The sequence below is a fragment of the Carlito syrichta genome, unplaced genomic scaffold (genome assembly GCF_000164805.1).
Source record: "Carlito syrichta isolate Samal-C Ts95f unplaced genomic scaffold, Tarsius_syrichta-2.0.1 Scaffold274131, whole genome shotgun sequence".
Taxonomy (NCBI): Eukaryota; Metazoa; Chordata; class Mammalia; order Primates; family Tarsiidae; genus Carlito; species Carlito syrichta.
In genome coordinates this window covers 1-18,601 of record NW_007218227.1, presented here as the reverse complement: position 1 = coordinate 18,601, position 18,601 = coordinate 1, and the positions used below count along the sequence as shown (strand labels likewise).

The window sequence follows — 18,601 nt, the reverse complement described above, 5'->3', positions numbered from 1 at the left end:
TGATTTCTTAAACAGTTTGATTAAGTAAAAGCTAGATATGGCTGTAGACCCCTATTCCTAGCTGTTTGGTTGCTAGATATATAATTAAAGCTAACCTTGTTTAAAACTACACTCAGTCCTCCTGAAATAATATCCTTACTCCCTTGTTTATGTTAATGTTTCCATTCTTCTTCTGTCACCCAAGTTTGAAAATGCTGTCATCTTTGACTTTTTCCTGTCCATTTGCCACATAAATTCTGTAAGGTTGTCTCTGTAATATATCTTTAACTTCCATTCCCCTTTCAGATCTTGTTGCTTCTAGCCAAGTTTAAACCATACCTCTCACATTGTAGTTTTCTAGCTGGCTTTCCTACTGATGGAATCTTCCCTCATAAATCAGTTTTTCACCATTGCTAAATTAATCTTCTTGAGGTATACCGCTAACTCCTCACCTCAAAAACCTTATCTTTAAGGACATACTTCCTTCTTGATAATTCAGTAAGGGTTTCATCTAAGACCTTCTACTGCTGAAGCTTAAAATCTTTCAAGCCAAGGTCTGTACTATTAATTTATTCATTTTTAAAAATTTAAATTCAGTAAATATATAAATGCCATGCACTATACAGCTTGTTGAGGATATCGTGGTCCCTGACCTGATAGCATTTGTAATCTGGTCTCTTATCTTTGTGTTCTATTCTGCATGCAGAACAAATATTTGTTGAATTTATGTAAATATGGGATTTTTAAAAACTTCACTTTCTTTTTAATGAGATTGGAGAAGAAGTACAGAATCTGGTATATTTCTGGAATTAAAGACAAGATTAATAAAAGTAAATCTCAAATCTTTTAGAGTAAATAACTGGCATTTTTTAGCATTATACATTTTTAAGTGCTAGTGGAATTTACATTTTAGAATTATACTAGTATTCAAATTTTTAAAATCATATTCTGATGGAAGACCTCATTTGATAAAGCTTTATAAATATCCTTGAATTATTAAACTTTGAGGACTCTTCAGGATCACATGATGTAACTCATTCTTTGAGGAAAATACTTAGAGAGGTGGGTTGGTATAGTAAAATTAGTTAATTTTAAATTTCATTATAGGAATGTGGGGTATCAGTGAGAATTAACTACATAAGTGGGCTGCATGCAGGTGAAGTTTGGGCTTCTACCTGGCCCTCTCTACCCCTGGTAATGAACCAAGTACCCTTTGTGTTGTCACATGCGCCCCTTCCCACCTCCCTCCCCTAGCAGTGCCCAGTGACTGCCCGTCCCTCCCTTGTGCTAATGTGACTAATGGTCAAGGCCCACTTATGAGTAAAAATGTGGTATTCAGTTTTTTTTCTGATAGTTTACTTAGTATGATGATCTCTACTTCCATCCAATTTGCTGTGAAATCTATGATTTTGTTCTTCTTTATGACTATGTAATACTCCATTGTGTGTATGTACCACATTTTCTTTATGCAGTTCACTTTTGATAGGCAGTAGGACTGGTTTCATGTTTTTGCCATTGTGAGTAGTGTGGCAATAAACATGCATGTACAGATGTCTTTTTTGTAGAACATTTTATGTTCCTCTGGGTATATTCCCAGGAGAGGGATTGCCTTTATGCAGAAGGTCAGTTTTTAGTTCTTTTAGGAATCACCACACCACTTTCCATAGAGGTTGAACTAGCTTGCCCTCCCACCAACAGTGTAGAAGTGTTCCCTTTTCTCCATACCCATGCCAGCATCTGTTATTTTTTGACTTATTAATGATAACCATCTTTACTGGAGACAGGTGGTATCTCAATGTAGTTTTGATTTGCATTTGTCTGATGATTAGTGAGGCTGAGCATTTTTTTCATGTGTCTCTTGGCTGCTTCTGTGTCATCTTTTGAGAAGTATCTGTTCATATCCTTTTCCCACTATTTTTTTTTTTTTTTTGAGTTGGAGTCTCACTCTGTCACCCAGGCTGGAGTGCAGTGGCATGCTCACGGCCACCCCAGCGTCTGCCTGCCGGGTTCCAGCGATCCTTCTGCTTCAGCCTTCAGAGTAGCTGGAACTTGAGGCACATGCTACCATGACCGACTAATTTTTTGATTTATTGTAAAGAAGAGGTCACGCCATGTTGCCACCACTCCTGGTGTTTTGCCCACTTTTTAATGGGGTTGTTTGTTTTTTCCCTTTCACTTTCTTTGAGTTCCTTGTAGATCCTGGATGGTAGGCCTTTGTCAGATGCATAATTTGCAATTATTTTTTCCATTTTGTGGGATGTCTCTTTGCTCTCTTGATGGTTTCTCTGTGCAAAAGCTTTTTCGTTGGATGAGATCCTACTTGTCTATCTTAGCTTTTATGGCATTTGATTTTGGGGACTCGGTCAAGAATTCATTGCCTACTCCAATGTGCATAAGGGTGTTTCCTACATTTTCTCATAGAATCCTTACAGTTTGAAGTTTTACATTTAGGTCTTTGATCCATTTTTAGTTGATTTTTGTATATGGTAATAGGTAAGGGTCCACTTTCATTCTTCTATATGTAATCAGCCAGTTTTCCCAGCACCATTTGCTAAATATGGTTTCCTTTCCCCAGTGATTGTTATTGGTGACTTTGTCAAAGATGAGTTGGTTGAGAGAATGTCCTGTTCCATTGATCTGTGTGTCTATTGTACCAATACTAGGCTGTTTTGGTTACTGTAGCCTCATAATAAAGTTTAAAGTCTGGAAGTGTCATACCTCCCACTATGTTCCTTTTGCTGAGGATTGTTTTGGCTATTTATGCTCTTTTCTATTTCCATATAAATTTCTGTATTGTCATTTTCAGGTCTGAAAAAAAAGATGTTGGAAATTTGATGGGTATTGCATTGAATCTGTAGGTTTTCTTGGGTAAGATGGACATCTTAACAATATTGATTCTTCCAATTCATGAGCATGAAATGTTTTTCCATTTGTTTGTATCATCCTTGATTTTTTTTAAAGCAGCGTTTTGTAGTTCTTATTGTAATGGTCTTTCACTTCTCCGGATAGGTGGATGACAAGGTATTTCTTTTTTTTTGTGGCTATTGTGAATGCAATTGTGCTTTTTATTTGGTTTTCTGCCTGCTTGTTGTTGGTGTATAGAAAAGCTACAGATTTTTGCACATTGATTTTGTAGCCCAAGACTGCTGAAGTCATTTATCAGTGCAAGGAGGCTTTTGGCAGACTCCTTAGGGTTTTCAAGGTATTAATATACAATCATATCACCCACAAAGAGGGATAGCTTAACTTCTTCTTTTCCTATTTGGATACCCCTGATTTCCTTCTCTTGACTGATTGCTCTGACTAGGACTTCCAGCACTATCCTGAACAGGAGGGATGAGAGTGGGCATCTTTGTCTTGTTCCCGTTCTTAGGGGGAATGCTTCCAGTTTCTGCCCACTAAGCAAAATGTTGGCTGTAGGTTTATCATAGATAGCTCTTACTGTTTTGAGGACTGTTCCTTCTATACCTAGGTGCTCAAGGGTTTTTATCAAGAAGGGATGCTTGATTTTATTGAATGTTTTTTCTGCATCTAATGATATAATCATGTGGTTCTTGTTTTTATATCTGTTAATATGCTGAGTTATGTTTATGGTCTTGCAAATGTTGAAGCAGCCCTGCATCCCAGGAGTGAAGCCCACCTGGCCATGGTGGATGATTCTTGAAATGTGTTGTTGGATCTGATTTGCTAGAATCTTGCTGAGAATTTTTGAGTCTGTGTTCATCAGGAGATTGACTTGTAATTCTGTTTCCTTGTTGGGTCGTTACCAGGTTTAGGTACCAGTATGATGTTAGCTTCATAACATGAGTTGGGAAGAATTCCATCATTCTCGATTGCTTGGATTATTTTCAATAAGATTGGTATCGAGCCGGGCTCGGTGACTCAAGCCTGTAATCCCGCGCCTTTGGGAGGCTGAGGTGAGTGGATTGCCTGAGCCCACGGGTTCGAGACCCGCCTAGGCAGCGAGACCTCATCTCTACAATAAATTAAAAAATCAGCTGGTCGTGGTAGCACATGCCTGTAATTCCGGCTACTTGGAAGGCTGAGGCGGAAGGATCGCCGGAGCCCAGCAGCTCAAGGCTGCGGGTGGCCGGAAGCGGCCACTGCACTCCAGTCTGGGCAACAGAGTGAGACTCCAACTCAAAAAAAAAATAGATTGGTATCGGCTTCTCCTTATATGTCTTGCAGAATTCAGTTGGAAAGCCATCAGGTTCAGGGCTTTTTTTGGTGGGGAGATTTCCTTAGGTGTGACATTAGACTGTTTACTTGTAATCTTTCTATTTTCTTGATGTTTGTGTGCAATGCTATGAATTTTCCTCTTAACACTGATTTCATGGCATCCCAGAAATTCTGATAAGATGTGTGTTTGTTTTTGTTTCCAGGAATCTTTTTATTTCTGCCTTGATTTCCTTGTTGGTCCAGAAGTCATTCAGCAGCATGTTGTTTAGTGTCCATGTCTTTGTGTGTTTTGGGGGAGATCTGGGACACAACTGGGAGGGGGTGAATGGACCCAAAGCTCTTAGGTATACTTACCGACTTTCATTTACTGGGCAGTGCTTCAGTTCCTATGCAAGCCTGGCATATGACAGAGATTGGGGTGCCTGAATTCCCATGTCTGCTGTCATTTTCTGGTCTCTGTGCTGGGTGCAGGGTGCTTCACCTATCCAAAGTGCTTGGGGTGTCTCCTATTGGCAGCTTGATCCCTACTCTCTGTCTTGCTTGGCAGGAACATTGGTCTGCTCCTCCACAGTGGCCATCTTGGATGCCCCCCCCACAAAATTAGTTCTTGATGTTTTTTATGTAATATACATTACACATTTAAAACTATAGATATAGATCCATTAACATTGATAGTCATAAATATACTTCTCTAAAAAACTCCATATGAAGAGAGATTTGTGTAATAATAATTGCCAATATAAACTAGTCACCATATAGCTGTGATTTAAATTGTTGAGTGAAGGCATAGCTTTAAAAGCCAAATTGTTGAAATTAGCTCATGTGTAGTCCATCTTAATGACATTTCAGTGTTTCTGTTGTAATACTGAATAGTGTCATCTTTTAGATTCACAGACTAACATTTGAGCAGATTTGAAGCAGAAATTACACGTGGGTCCCTTAATTATATTTTAAAAAATGTATTCGTAATTGACACTTATCTATCTTAAATAAAGTGTGAGCTTTTTTTGTATCTCAAGTTTAAGTGAAGTAAAGTAAGGTTATTAAAATGAAAGAGAGGTACAGAATATTACTTATAATCAGTTTGAAGAAAGTGTGTCAATTTGAAAAGACATCTATTTAACCATTGGATTTCAAAGTGATAGAATTGAATGCCTTAAGAATGATATGGGAGCTGGGCTCGGTGGCTCAGCCTGTAACCCCGTGCCTTTGGGAGGCTGAGGTGAGTGGATTGCCTGAGCCCACAGGTTCGAGACCCAGCTGGGCAGCAAGACCTCATCTCTACAATTAAAAAAAAAAAAAATCAGCCGGGCATGGTAGCGCATGCCTGTAATTCCGGCTACTTGGAAGGCTGAGGTGGAAGGATCACCGGAGCCCAGCAGGTTGAGGCTGTGGTGGCCGAAAGTGGCCACTGCACTCCAGTCTGGGCGACAGAGTGAGACTCCAACTCAAAAAAAAAGAGAATGATATGGGAAAGGAAATTTTTAGAATAACATACTATGATTTTTCTCTTAAGTTGAAAAAAAACTTTTTAAAAATATATGACTCTTAATTTATTTTATAATTTAAAAATGTATAAGTATATACTTTTTGTTATTGTGCTTATAATTTTTTGACTTATGTATTCACTAGAGAAATATTTATTGAGTACCTACTGTCTCCCAGGAATTTTTCTGAGTGCTAGGATTACAGTGATGAACTAAAATAGAGTCCTCCTGGAACTTAATTTGCCATGAGGATAAAGGCAATAAAAAGTAAACATCTACTATGCCAGGTGGTAGTGGTGCTATGAAAAAAATTAAGACGGTCGAGGGGCTAGAGAATGATGAGAGATCTAATTTACTTAGAGAAGTTGGTGAAAGCTATTTTGATAGTTTAACAATGTAGTGATTTTTAATAAGTATTGATCTTTTACAAATAATTGCCCTGGGAAATCCTTCTCATCAGAGCTGGATACAATTTTGAGTGAAACAATTTTATACTGTTTGGTAAAAGTTGATGGCCCAGAAGAAAAAGTGTTAATTAAATAATAAATGCTGAATTTCATACCGTAAAAGCATTGATTATTAAGCTTACTACATATTTTTCATAAAGAAAACATCAGAAATATAAGAATGCCTACTAATCAAGAAAGTAGAGATCGACAACTTAATAGAAAAAAAGAGCAAGAGACATAAACAGCTGTTTCACAGAGGATTCCAAATGACCCAGAAACATGAAAAGTTACTAAACCACACTAATAGTCAATAAAATGTAAAGGAAAACTAAATGGGATAATACTATACATCCTTCAGAATTACTAAAACTAAAGAGACAATACCAGTGTTAGATGATTGTGGAGTAACTAGAATTCTCATGTACTGCTTATTGGAATGTAAATTGGTAATAACAATCATAAATGAACACATGTGTACCTTATAACCTAGCAGTTTTATTTCTGGATACACACACACACACACACACACACACACACACACACACACACACACTGTAATACATGTACACCCTGTAATGCATATAAAAAATACATGCAGGACAGATACAAGTATGTTTATAGCAGCATTATTTGCAGAAGTCTAAAACTACAAATACCTCAAATGTCTGTCAGCAATAGAATGAATTTTGATAGTCATATATTTATCCAGTGGAATGCTATGTAGCCATAAAAACCAACCATCAGCTGCTACAGACAATAACAGATTAATTTCAATAAATACCGAACAAAATAACACATATGATGTTCAAAAGCAGAGGAAACTTACACAAGAGTGGCTTACCTTTGGGAAGGGGCATGAGGAAGACTTCTTGAAAGCTAGCATTCTTTCTTTTCTGAACTTGGATGGAGATTACATGCTTTCACATTGAGATAATTCATTGAGCTCTTCACTTGTGGCTTGCATACTTTTGTATGTCAAACTTTAATTTTAAAATTTACTTAAAGGTGCAGGCTCTAATTGCTATCCATTTGGAAAACAGATTTTAAAAATATTTCTGAAACAAGATAAATAGTTTATATCTGTAATATAAAAAGAGTTTCTAGTTGGTGATTTGGAAGAGACAAATAGCCCAAGAAAAAAATAGGCAAAGAATATAAGTAGGTAGCTCAGAAAACTGGAAGTCAAAATGGCCAACAAACCTATGACAATATGCTCAGTAGTCACCTGGAGTTTAAAAAAAATTGTAATATTCATTGTTAACTATTGGGCCTATGAAAATAGATGAGAAGGGTACTTTTACTTTATTTTTGAAAATGTGAGTTTTAGGAAGGTAAACGATTCAAATTTAAAATACACATACCTTCAATCTAGCAATTCCACTCCTAGGAATAAATTTTATAGGCTTAAAAGCCTTACAAGGATGTTCAACTTAGCATTGTTTTAGTAGCAAAAAAAAAAAAAAATTCCTGAAATCCACCCTAATATCCATTAGCTAGGAAGTAGTTTAATACAAATTGTGTTTTACAATAATGAAATATCATGCAACTGTTAAAAAAGGTTTTTATTAGTTTATATTTCCTTGTATATATAAAAGTATGTGAGAAAAATAAAAATGTCAAAAAGATCTCTAATAGCAAGAACAAAACTCCTATATATATATTTATAGGTTTCTATGATTTTTTAAACATGGGGAGGTATATGAAAGACTATATTTCAAGCTGTCAACATTGATCACTAGGAGGAATGATTGGAGAAATGACAAAATAAAGGTATAAGTGGGAAAAAAGCATATGATATGAGTCCACTGATGTAGAAGGTTGTTTTGTCTAGGTTGTGTGTGTGTGTGTGTGTGTGTGTGTGTGTGTGTGTGTACGTACGTACGTACACAAGGGGGACCCACCCCAAAATGCCAAAATGGAATTTATTTGTAAAAAATTGTGTATTTATTCTTACATGTTTAAACTTCAGTCACCTTCCAAGTACTCTATGTTTGATGCATTGTATTTATCAAGACGCTTTTTCCACTGCTCAAAACAGTTTTTAAACTCATCAATTTGGATGCCTTTTAGTGTTCCTGCCATTTTTTGTTTCACCTCTTCCACACTGTCAAAACATTTCCCTGTGAGGACTTTTTTTGTTTACCCTGATGAAACAAAAAAAGTCCTTTTTTCATCTGGGGAAACAAAAAAAGTTACTCGGGGCTGAGGTTGGATAAATAGAGAGGGCGAGGCACAGGGATCATGCCATTTTTGGTCAAAAACTGCTGATCACTCAACATGGTGTAGGCAGATGCTCTTGTTGATCACCCATCATGAAATGGACAAACGCATTGAAAGAAAAAAATTCACTGAAGCTGAGTGTAGCCTCTCACAACAATGCTAGCTGGTACACTCATGCCGATGGGTTCCTAGAATAGTTACCTAACAGGGGAATCCTATACTAAAAAGGGGCCCACCCTCCAAAAGACAAATCCGGTTTTGGGGGGTTGCCCCTCATATGTATGCATGTAATTAAAACCATACTCCTTGGCCTTTGCCAACCTCAAATTCTGGTATCTCTTTAATATCAAGGAGTCTATTTTATTGGCTAATCTCCCACCTGCATCTTCAGCCTACTCAGAACACTCACTACATTAAAGAGACATATATTCAAATGTATAGTCTCAATACCTTAGTGTAAAGGGTCCTTGGACCTTTGGGAGTAGGGTCATGATTTAACACTTTAACATCCACATTTCCTTAGTCTTTGGATTTCTTCTTACAGAAAATTATGTTGAGAAATCTCAGGGGCCTTTAATGAGGGCCACTATCGTGCTCAGGCTTTAGTCAGTCAGCCAAACTAAACAACTAAAATCACTTCTGGCTATTAGAGCTAGTTCTTATTGTACCTAGAATGTCTGGTGAGAGTTCTTATGTGATCATTTGAATCCAACATAAAATTTTATTTCTATAAAATGTATTCAATTCTGTACCATTCATTTAACTGTCCTTTCCTCTGTTAAAGTGTAAGTTTAAAACTTCTTAGAAGCAAGGTCTGTCTGTGACTTGTCTATCTTTTGTGGTGCCTTATACATATAAACACTTGGTAAATACTTATTTGAATGAAGAGAGTGATGGCAAGATTACCATGAGCTACTGCAGTGACAATTTTCATTGTGTGGGTCTGTACCATGCATTGCAAACTGTTTGCGGTCTCTACCTCCTGCCCACTCAATGTCTGTAGCACTCCCTTGTCATTCCAACAACTAAAAATCTACCCACACCTCCAAATTCCAGAAACTTTTGGGAGCAGGTCAGTGCTACTCTGCATGAGAATGACAAGGCTAGAGTAATTGAAGAAGTGTTTCTAAGGATAGTAGTGCCTGAGCTAAAGTTTGAAAGATAAGTAGGATTTTTAAACCCAAGTTTCTCTAGGACACAAACAGCATTATAAAAGAGGTAGTAATGCTGTGTAAACCGTCTTAACTGATGAAGTGGTGTTGTCTATATTGGAAAATAGTTAGAAATATAATTGGATAGGTTGAGTGAAATTAGAAGTGTGTTCATTGGAAGGAGTCCGACAGAGGTGAGAGGAGGGTGAAGTGTCATTTCACTCTCTAATGCAGCCTGCATACTACTGCCAAATTAATTTTCTTTCTTTTTTTTTGAGTTGGAGTCTCTGTCACCCAGCCACCACAGCCTCGACCTGCTGGGCTCCAGCGATCCTTCCACCTCAGCCTTCCAAGTAGCTGGAACTACAGGGGCGCGCCACCACACTCAGCTAGTTTTTGATTTATTGTAGAGATGAGGTCTCACCAAGTTACCCAGGCGGGTCTCGAACCCACGGCCTCAGACAATCCACTGACCTCAGCCTCCCAAAGCGCAAGATTACAGACTGAGCCACCGAGGCCGGCTGATTTTCTAAAACATCGTCCTGTTCAACAGTCCACTTAATAGTACTGTTGCTGCATGCTCTAGGCATTTTATCTCATTGTAATCCTATAACGTTATCTCTTATTACTCCTTAAAATTAACTAGGTAAGGCTAGCTGACTGATCAAACTGATATTTTCCCCTCTTGTCAATAAGCTCACGTCATGCTTCTATTAATATCTTTCTTTCTATAAATCTATCATCATTCTGCCTAAACCACTTCTTATTCTTAGAAACCTTCTCCCTAATGAAACTGGTCCATACTACTCCACATCATACTGATACTGCCTTTCTCTTTCTTATGGTTTTCCCCATAGTACTTAGCATGAAAGTGTACATGGCTTTTTTTGCTTCTCATTCTTGTTTCTCTGAATAATTTGTATTCTCCCAAAGAACTGTGTGAAGTTAAGATATATGCCCCACAATATTTTTGTAAACCTCCAAAAGCAATTTTGTTTTTGTTTTGTCAGTCAATATCGGCATTGCCTTTTATATGAAATTATTTGATAAAGGAGTAAATATTGAGCACCCTGAAAACTCAAATTCTGCATTTGTAGATCACAAAATTTTAATGTTGCAGCATTATAATGTTTCTCATTTTAACTTGTCAAATTTTTTTGTTTTAATAACTAGATTTAATTATTTGGGTGGTTAGGGACAATGATGTGTATATCTCTATGCCCCACAGTGCCTAGTAGAGTACATTGTTCACAGTAGCTACTCATAATTTAAAATTTAATTGATTTTTATTCTGTCAATTTGCCGTAACCATGTTCAGACCATTGTTTTGTTTTGCTAACAACAGAGGGCACTATCAAGGTACTTGTACACCCAGTAGTCCTATCCCAGTCCTTAGTAGCTTTCTTGAGCCACACTTTCTTTATCCTAAGTAGTGTCATAGAAAGTCGGATAATATGCTGAATAGAAGTGGTCCGTTTCTAACTATAGAGCAATATTGGTTTTAGGTTATTTATTTGAAAAAGAATAAGTATGTCATATTTTGATTCTTTGTAGTTTTCAAACTTTTTTGTATTCCTCTCATTATTTGTTCAAATGATGTCTTGCCTGGGATCTTACTATATCACTTAGATACATTCCTTTTCTGACTGAGAAGACAGCTGGAAGTTGGCAATCTGGAGCCCCACCTTTGTGCTCCTCATTCCCCATCCAAACAGCACAACTTGAAAATCACTGTAACTCATCCGATGTAAAAAATGCTTTTAAAAAGGTTGTTCTGTGATATCTCATTTAGGAACTTAGTTTAAAAATAGAAACATTTTAGTTTTAAAGTGATTTTTAAGTACAAAGGAAAATGCTCTGGAATACATTTCTTGTTTCAGCAATAAAAGAGTTAATATACTAAGCAGTAGAGACTGAGATATCGCAACTGCTAAACGGGATAGTGCTTTCTGTCTCTGTCATTTGTGGTTTAAGAAAAAGGGGGTGGTGTTCTGCATTTGAAAGGACTTTAATGAATGCCTTCAGTGTTTGTGAGACCTAATGGTCAGTATGGGAAAAGAGAGCAGGGAAAGTGGTCGAGCTGCTTCAGGATAGGTAGATGAGAGTTTGCTCTGATTGAACGGAATGTTCCACCGTGTTTCATCGTTATTCATTATCCTTTGTTCTTTAAAATCTGATATGTTGGCGTAAAAGTAAATAGATCTATATGCATGCATGTGATTTATTTTCCTTTACATCTTTTTGTTGTGTACAGCAGGGCATATACTTCTCTTGTCTTGGTTGGATGCACAAATCTGTGTGCTTTTTGCCCGTTGCCTAGACGATCACTTGGTTTCTCTGAGGATGTCTGGTTCTCGTAAAGAGTTTGATGTGAAACAGATTTTGAAAATCAGATGGAGGTGGTTTGGCCATCAAGCATCATCTCCTAATTCTACAGTTGACAGCCAGCAGGGAGAATTTTGGAATCGAGGACAGACTGGAACAAATGGTGGGAGAAAGTTTTTAGATCCATATAGCCTACAATTGCCTTTGGCTTCAATTGGTTACCGAAGGTCCAGCCAACTGGATTTTCAGAATTCACCTTCTTGGCCAATGGCATCCACCTCTGAAGTCCCTGCATTTGAGTTTACAGCAGAAGATTGTGGCGGTGCACATTGGCTGGATAGACCAGAAGTGGATGATGGCACTAGTGAAGAAGAAAATGAATCTGATTCCAGTTCATGCAGGTTGATTATTTTCTTACTGCTAGAAAAGGGGTGTGGGGTATGTTCTCTATAATGTTTTGCATTTACTTAGTATTATTTAAAAATCTATGATTATGTATGTACATGTACATATTTATATATAAAATATCTTGGTATGAACATGTGCTACTTTTGCTAGAATTTTTTAAAAATGATCTAATATTTGGTAAAATTATAAAGACAACAAATAGCATTCATTTTGAAATATCTGTGTTCTATATATAGATCTGGCTCTGCTTTGAAAATAATATATAGTAGCAATTTTATACATCATTGCCTTGCAGTTTTGGTTCATTCACTTACCTTTTGTATTCACAGCAAAACTATAGAAGACATTTCTATGTGACATTTTAGCTTACAACAAATTATAGTCATTTTTTAATTAAATGAAAATGAAATAGGTGCACACTATAGTTGCCAATTTTTGACATCACTGTAGTTGTCAATAGTATTTTTCTTATGGTTATTTCTCTTTGTCTTGTCTATGTTGCAGCTCTCCAGACTAATACAGAGAATACTAAGTAATGTGTCTCTTTATAAGATGACAGCTACTAATTCCTGTTACAGTGACTTTCACTGAAATTTATGCTATTTGGGAAAAGGAAGGACATTTTTTCAGTAGAGTTTAGGGAAATGTAGAGGAGCTAGATGTGGTCAATTGGTGAAATGGGCAAGAAGAAGGGAAAATGAGTTAGAAGAAAGAAAATACAGAAAAAATTGCTATTTCATAATGACTTTATCCATCTTTACCCTTGGAATCTGGCTTTATCTTTGAAATGGATTTTCTTACTAATCAGTTTAAACTACAGTAACATATTATGTAACAAGTTAGAGCATGAAAATCATCTTTCTGATCTTCATTCAAAAATATTTCTGAATATTTAAAGGTACAAATAGCTTTTCATTTGTCTAGCTTGATTGTTGTATTCTTTTTCTTTTAAAATTTTTGTGAAGGTTTTGGTAACACTTGTAATTTGCAAGTCAGTTATTTATGATGCAGGCATCATTTGGATTAAGACAAAATGAATTCATATATTCAGGTATCTCTTACTTGGGGATATTTGCCACCTTTCCTCTTCTGGCCTTCAGAACATAGGATTCTAAACTGTGGTGTTGGAATGATAGATAATATAGACCAGTCATCTGTAGTAATTTGTGTAATAGAGAGAGAGGAATATATACACAGGTAAATAGGGGGATTTAACATTTTTAAAATTAGTTCATGCTTTGGCATTTTCTTAAAGAAATAGTCACTAATAATTTTAATGTGGAGATCAGTTGAGCTAATGTGGTTTCATTGTTTTGTATTTTCTTTGGAGACTTGTTGCCATAAAGAATAATTGATATAGTAAAATGTTCATGGTTTATCATTTTTACGGGAAACCAAAGAGCGACATCATTCCATTTGAAAATCAATACATTATATCACGAATTTTTTTTAAAAATTAGAAAAAACATTTGTTTACCAACATAGGTAACCTAATATAAAACTCTTTAACCATGCATTTATTATCTCCAGAGACTATAATTGGAGTATAAAAGTTTTATATGTGTATAATCTTGGAAAGAGTATATACATGTCGGTTGCTATAATTTACTTCCTTATAACAAAGGTTCTTTACATAGCTAGTGATTACTGAAAAAAAAATTAGTCTATTCTTTATTATGCATATTATCTTGGTGGGGTATTTGTTATGAAAGAAAAAGATTATTCTTTTTTCACTGAGAGCTTACTATGTGCATTCTTTAAGAATATAAAATTGACATTTTTATTTATAAGAGATAAAAATAAAATGATATTTTTAAAAATCTAAAGCATAGTTGTTTTAAAAATGCTAGTCAAGACTCATCAAAGTAAGATGGGAGAAGACAGGTTACATCTTTAGTGATGAAACTATTCCTAAAATATTAGTTTGAAAATAAAATGTACTGAAAGAAAAGTCTCTGATTTTTAGAAATGAGAGGAAATATGCTAAAGCAATTTAATATTCCTGATGGTTTCAAATTTTAATCTTAACATCTTATTGCAAAAAAGGATTGGAATATTTTTTGTCTTGATAAAAAATATTCAAGATTTTAGAAATGTCCTTTGTGTGTATACTTTTAGGTCATTTTTTTCCTAGATTAAATATATCTGATTCTTACATTTTCCTTCAATCCTCTGGCTCTGAGTCTTTGACCTTTGTCATAAGAATACATTTATTTGCCCTCAGCTTTTTGATTAAGTGAGCAGTCAGACTTCACTAAGAGGTGCCCTTGTACTGTAAACAAATCAAAGCCTGTCACTGTTAATGTCAAAAGAAACTACACTGACATTCATAAAATTTTTGTGTATAACTTTGGAACCGTTTTTTTCATGTATAATATTTGCAAATAAAGAACTAGGAAACATTTTGAACATACTATAGGTTGATATCTTAAAATATTAAGACAATGAGAAAATGCATATGATAGACTGATTGCTTATTAAAATAGTCATAATATTTACATAGGTCTCAGAACTTAATCTGAAATTTTGTGTAATTAGAAAAAGAGAAAGACGACTGAATAGTTTTGGATGCTCAGAATCATATCAGCCATAGTGGATCTGCGCAATTTAAAGCAGGAGTTAAGAGGCAGCATATGTTGGTAATATGTTCTATCATTTGTGTTCCAGCAAGTAGAAATGCCTGCCTGAGCCTTAGACTTCTATAATTTCTGCTGCCATCCACCAATTGAATTGCTTCTCACCTTTTCATTTTGATCTGGTGTCTGTAGCCTAGCCACCTTTTCTCCATGAGAGTCATCTAGGTGATTACTTTGGCATTAAAATATAAACTTTGTATTCTTATACCATAAGGAATTTTAGACTTTAAGAGGATCATCACCTTTTATGTGAGCAATAGATTCCTAAGACTTTAATTCAGTACTAATTTACACCAGAGCTAGCAAAGTTTCTAGGGTACATACCATCACCATGTGACCGTAGTATAAACACAGTTTACAACTTCCCTTGATTTACCCACTTTGACAGTGTGTAATTTTGACATATTTTTTAACTGAGAAAATTATATTGTTTCAAATTTTGTTTATAAAGTTAGAATTTAACATTTTGCACATTGTGCTTAGTCATTTTGCATAATATTTTACTGCACTTTGCAAATACAGACACTTCTATATTTAAGATGGTTCAGCTTACAATTTTTCAACTTTACAATAATGCAAAAGTGATATGTATTCAGTATGCTCCTTGACTTATGATGGTTACATCCCAATAAACCAATAATAAGTGAAAAAATCCTAAGTTGAAAGTACATTTTCAACTTACAGTGGGTTTATCCAGACAACTCCATTGTCAATTGAGAAATATCTGTATTTAAAAAATAATCACAGCTAATACTCACTGAGAGCTTTCTACCTGTTAGGCACTGTTGTAAGCAATTTATTAACTCATTTAGTTTTCACAATAAATAAATTATTTCTAATTTTATAGATGCGGCAAATGAAGCACAGAAAGGCTGAGTAACTTGCTCAGGGTTAGTGACTAAAATAGCTGCATCTTTAAAAAGAAACTTGTTTAGAACAGTTTTTAGATTCACAGGAAAATTGGAAAGACGGTGCGGTGAGTTCCTATATACCTCATACTCAGTTTCCCCTATTATTTATATTTTACATTAATATAGTTCTTTGGTTACTATTAATGAGCCAATGTTGATACGTATTGTTAACTAAAGTCTATATTTTATTCAGATTTCCTTTTTTTTCCCTAATGTCCTTTTTCTGTTCCAGGATCCTATCCAAGATATCACATTACATTAAGTCATTATGTCTTGTTAGGCTACTCTTGACTGTGACAGTTTCTTGGACTTTCCTTGTTTTTAATGACCTTGGCAATTTTAGAAGTACTGGTTAGGTGTTTTGCAGAATATCTTACTCAGCTGAGATTTGTCTGATGTTTTCTTGTAATAGACTGAGGTTATGGGTTTGGGGGAAGAATACCACAGCGATAAAATGCCATTTTCATAATCATATTAAAGGTATATACCTGACTTATCTCTGTTCATATTGACCTTGATCACTTGGAAATAGCTGCATTTTTAACCCAAATAATTAAGATGTAGATTTCATGCTCTTAATGAAACACTGTATTGTACTGCCTACAGTAGGCAGTTTTTTGTGACTATTTAGTCACAGAGTTCACCTTGGGTTTACATGTAAGTAATTTTTCATTATAACTAGTTTCACTTTCTTTTTTTTTTGAATTGGAGTCTCACTCTGTCACCCAGACTGGAGTGCAGTGGCCGCTCCCGGCCATCACAGCCTCGACCTGCTGGGCTCCAGCGATCCTTCCGCCTTAGCCTTCCGAATAGCCGGAACTACAGGCGCGCGCTACCACGCCCGGCTGATTTTTGATTTATTGTAGAGATGAGGTCTCTCCAAGTTGCCCAGGCGGGTCTCGAACCCGCTTTTTCCCCAGTTAATTCTCTTTTCCTGGTTCTTGAGAATGCCACGCCTGGCTAGGCTACAGGCATAATCTCTTGACCACAACTCTTTATTCACAGTCTTCTGACCCATCTTACTAGTTGCTTGCTACTCTGTTTTTCAGCTACAGATATCCTGAACTCTTTTATTCCTTGGTCAGTTGTTTAATTTGTTGCTTTTTTTCTTTCTTTTCTTTTCTTTGTTTTTTTCTTGAGTTGGAGTTTCACTCTGTTGCCCAGGCTGGAGTTCAGTGGCACCATCACGGTCACACAGCCTCGACTGCTGGGCTCAGGCAATCCTTCCACCTCAGCCTTCCAAGTACCTGGAATTATAGGAGCGTGCCACCATGTCCAGCTAAATTTTTGATTTAATTTATTGTAGAGATGAGGTCTCAACAAGTTGCCCAGGCTGGTCTTGAACCCCTGGGCTCACATAGTCCTCTCGCCTCAGCCTCCCAAATGCTGGGGTTATAGGTGTGAACCTGGCCTGATTTGCTGCTTTTCAACTCATCCTAACTGCATAGGTCCTCCTATCCCAACAAGGAGTCATCTTCATATCATCTTTCCTCAAGGGCTATCTCCTTTTTCTTGACCTCTTCATGTTATCACATTGTTTGAGCCAGTCAATTAATTCTGGTTCAGTTTTAAATTAAAATATGGCCCAGGGTAGAGAATAGGTAGCTCTGCTTTCCAAGTTCATTCAGAAACTCAGGTTCTTTCTACATTGCTTCTCCATTTTGTAGGATGTTATCCTTTCTGCATGCCTGAAGCTTCCTCAGCTCCCCCTCTGCATTCCAACCTGTGGGAAGGCACAAATAAAGGGAAGGGAGGACATTAAGCAAATGACACAAGTCACATATATCAGCACTACTCATACTGATATATGAGTCGTTGGTGAAAACTTAGTCACATGGCCACAATTAGTTACAGGGAAGGCTCAGAAATGTTGTCTCCATCTGAGTAGCCATGTCTCTACAACTAAAATTCATTAACTGTGGAAAACGAATGAATTTGAGGTTATAATCAATAGGATACAAGAAGTGAAGACATTTGAATAGAATTCTTCAGAGTTCTTTAGAGCTCATTTTTAAGTGAATTTCTTTCCATATTGCATAATATGTATAGTTTAATCATAGAGTCATTAGAAAATAGAAATAAGCAAAAGTAGAAAAATAAAATTCACTAATTGCCCACCCACCCCAAAATAACAACTGTTAATGTGGGGAAGTATCCTTCTGGTATATTTTCTGTGCAAGAATAATGTCTTTTTAAAATAAAATCTCAATTTTATTGTATGCACTTTTTTGTAGCCTGTTTTTTTTTTACCCAAATATAAATTTAAAATTAAGACTCTCTTGGTTGCAAAAGACAAAGCCCAAATCAAGATAACATAAGTGAAAACTAGAAATGTTTGGTTCACATAAGTAAATAAAATGCCCAAGGATAGAGCATAGCTTTAGACATGATTGGATTCAGATACTCAGTTAATACCAAGAATCCATTTTTCTTCCTTTCTAAATTCTGTTTTCCTTTGTGATGGTGTTATCTCAGGTAGTCTCTCAGTGTGGAAGTAGCTTCAAGTTTGCTTCTTATCATTTTAGCAAGCTCAGTGGGAAGAGAGAACTCTTCCAAGAGTGCCAGCAAACATTATGATTGGCCTTGTTTGGGTCATGTCACTACCTAGACCAATTGTTATTGCCAGGAAATTTGATAATCTTTTTTTTTTTTTTGAGTTGGAGTCTCACTCTGTTGCCCAGACTGGAGTGCAGTGGCTGCTCCCGGCCACCGCAGCCTCAACCTACTGGGCTCTGGCAATCCTTCTGCCTCAGCCTTCCGAGTAGCCGGGTTTTTTTGGGTTTTTTTTTTGCGTTGGGAGTCTCACTCTGTCACCCAGACTGGAGAGCGGTGGCCACTCCTGGCCACCGCAGCCTC

General features: G+C 36.3%; 1 protein-coding gene across 2 annotated transcripts; it reads left to right on the top strand.

Moving 5' to 3' along the window:
• The first annotated feature begins 11,397 nt into the window (after positions 1–11,397).
• LOC103254286 (kelch-like protein 5) lies at positions 11,398–15,763 on the top strand. Of its 2 annotated transcripts, none has more exons than XM_008052418.2 (2): positions 11,398–12,191; positions 15,682–15,763. In XM_008052418.2, the coding sequence occupies exons 1-2, from the start codon at positions 11,809–11,811 to the stop codon at positions 15,692–15,694; spliced, it is 396 nt and encodes a 131-aa protein (XP_008050609.1). In that variant the 5' UTR covers positions 11,398–11,808; the 3' UTR covers positions 15,695–15,763. The 2 variants fall into 2 exon arrangements, with proteins under 2 accessions (XP_008050609.1, XP_021565383.1); XM_021709708.1 differs by lacking the exon at positions 15,682–15,763 and adding an exon at positions 12,703–12,956.
• The last annotated feature ends 2,838 nt before the right edge of the window (positions 15,764–18,601 follow it).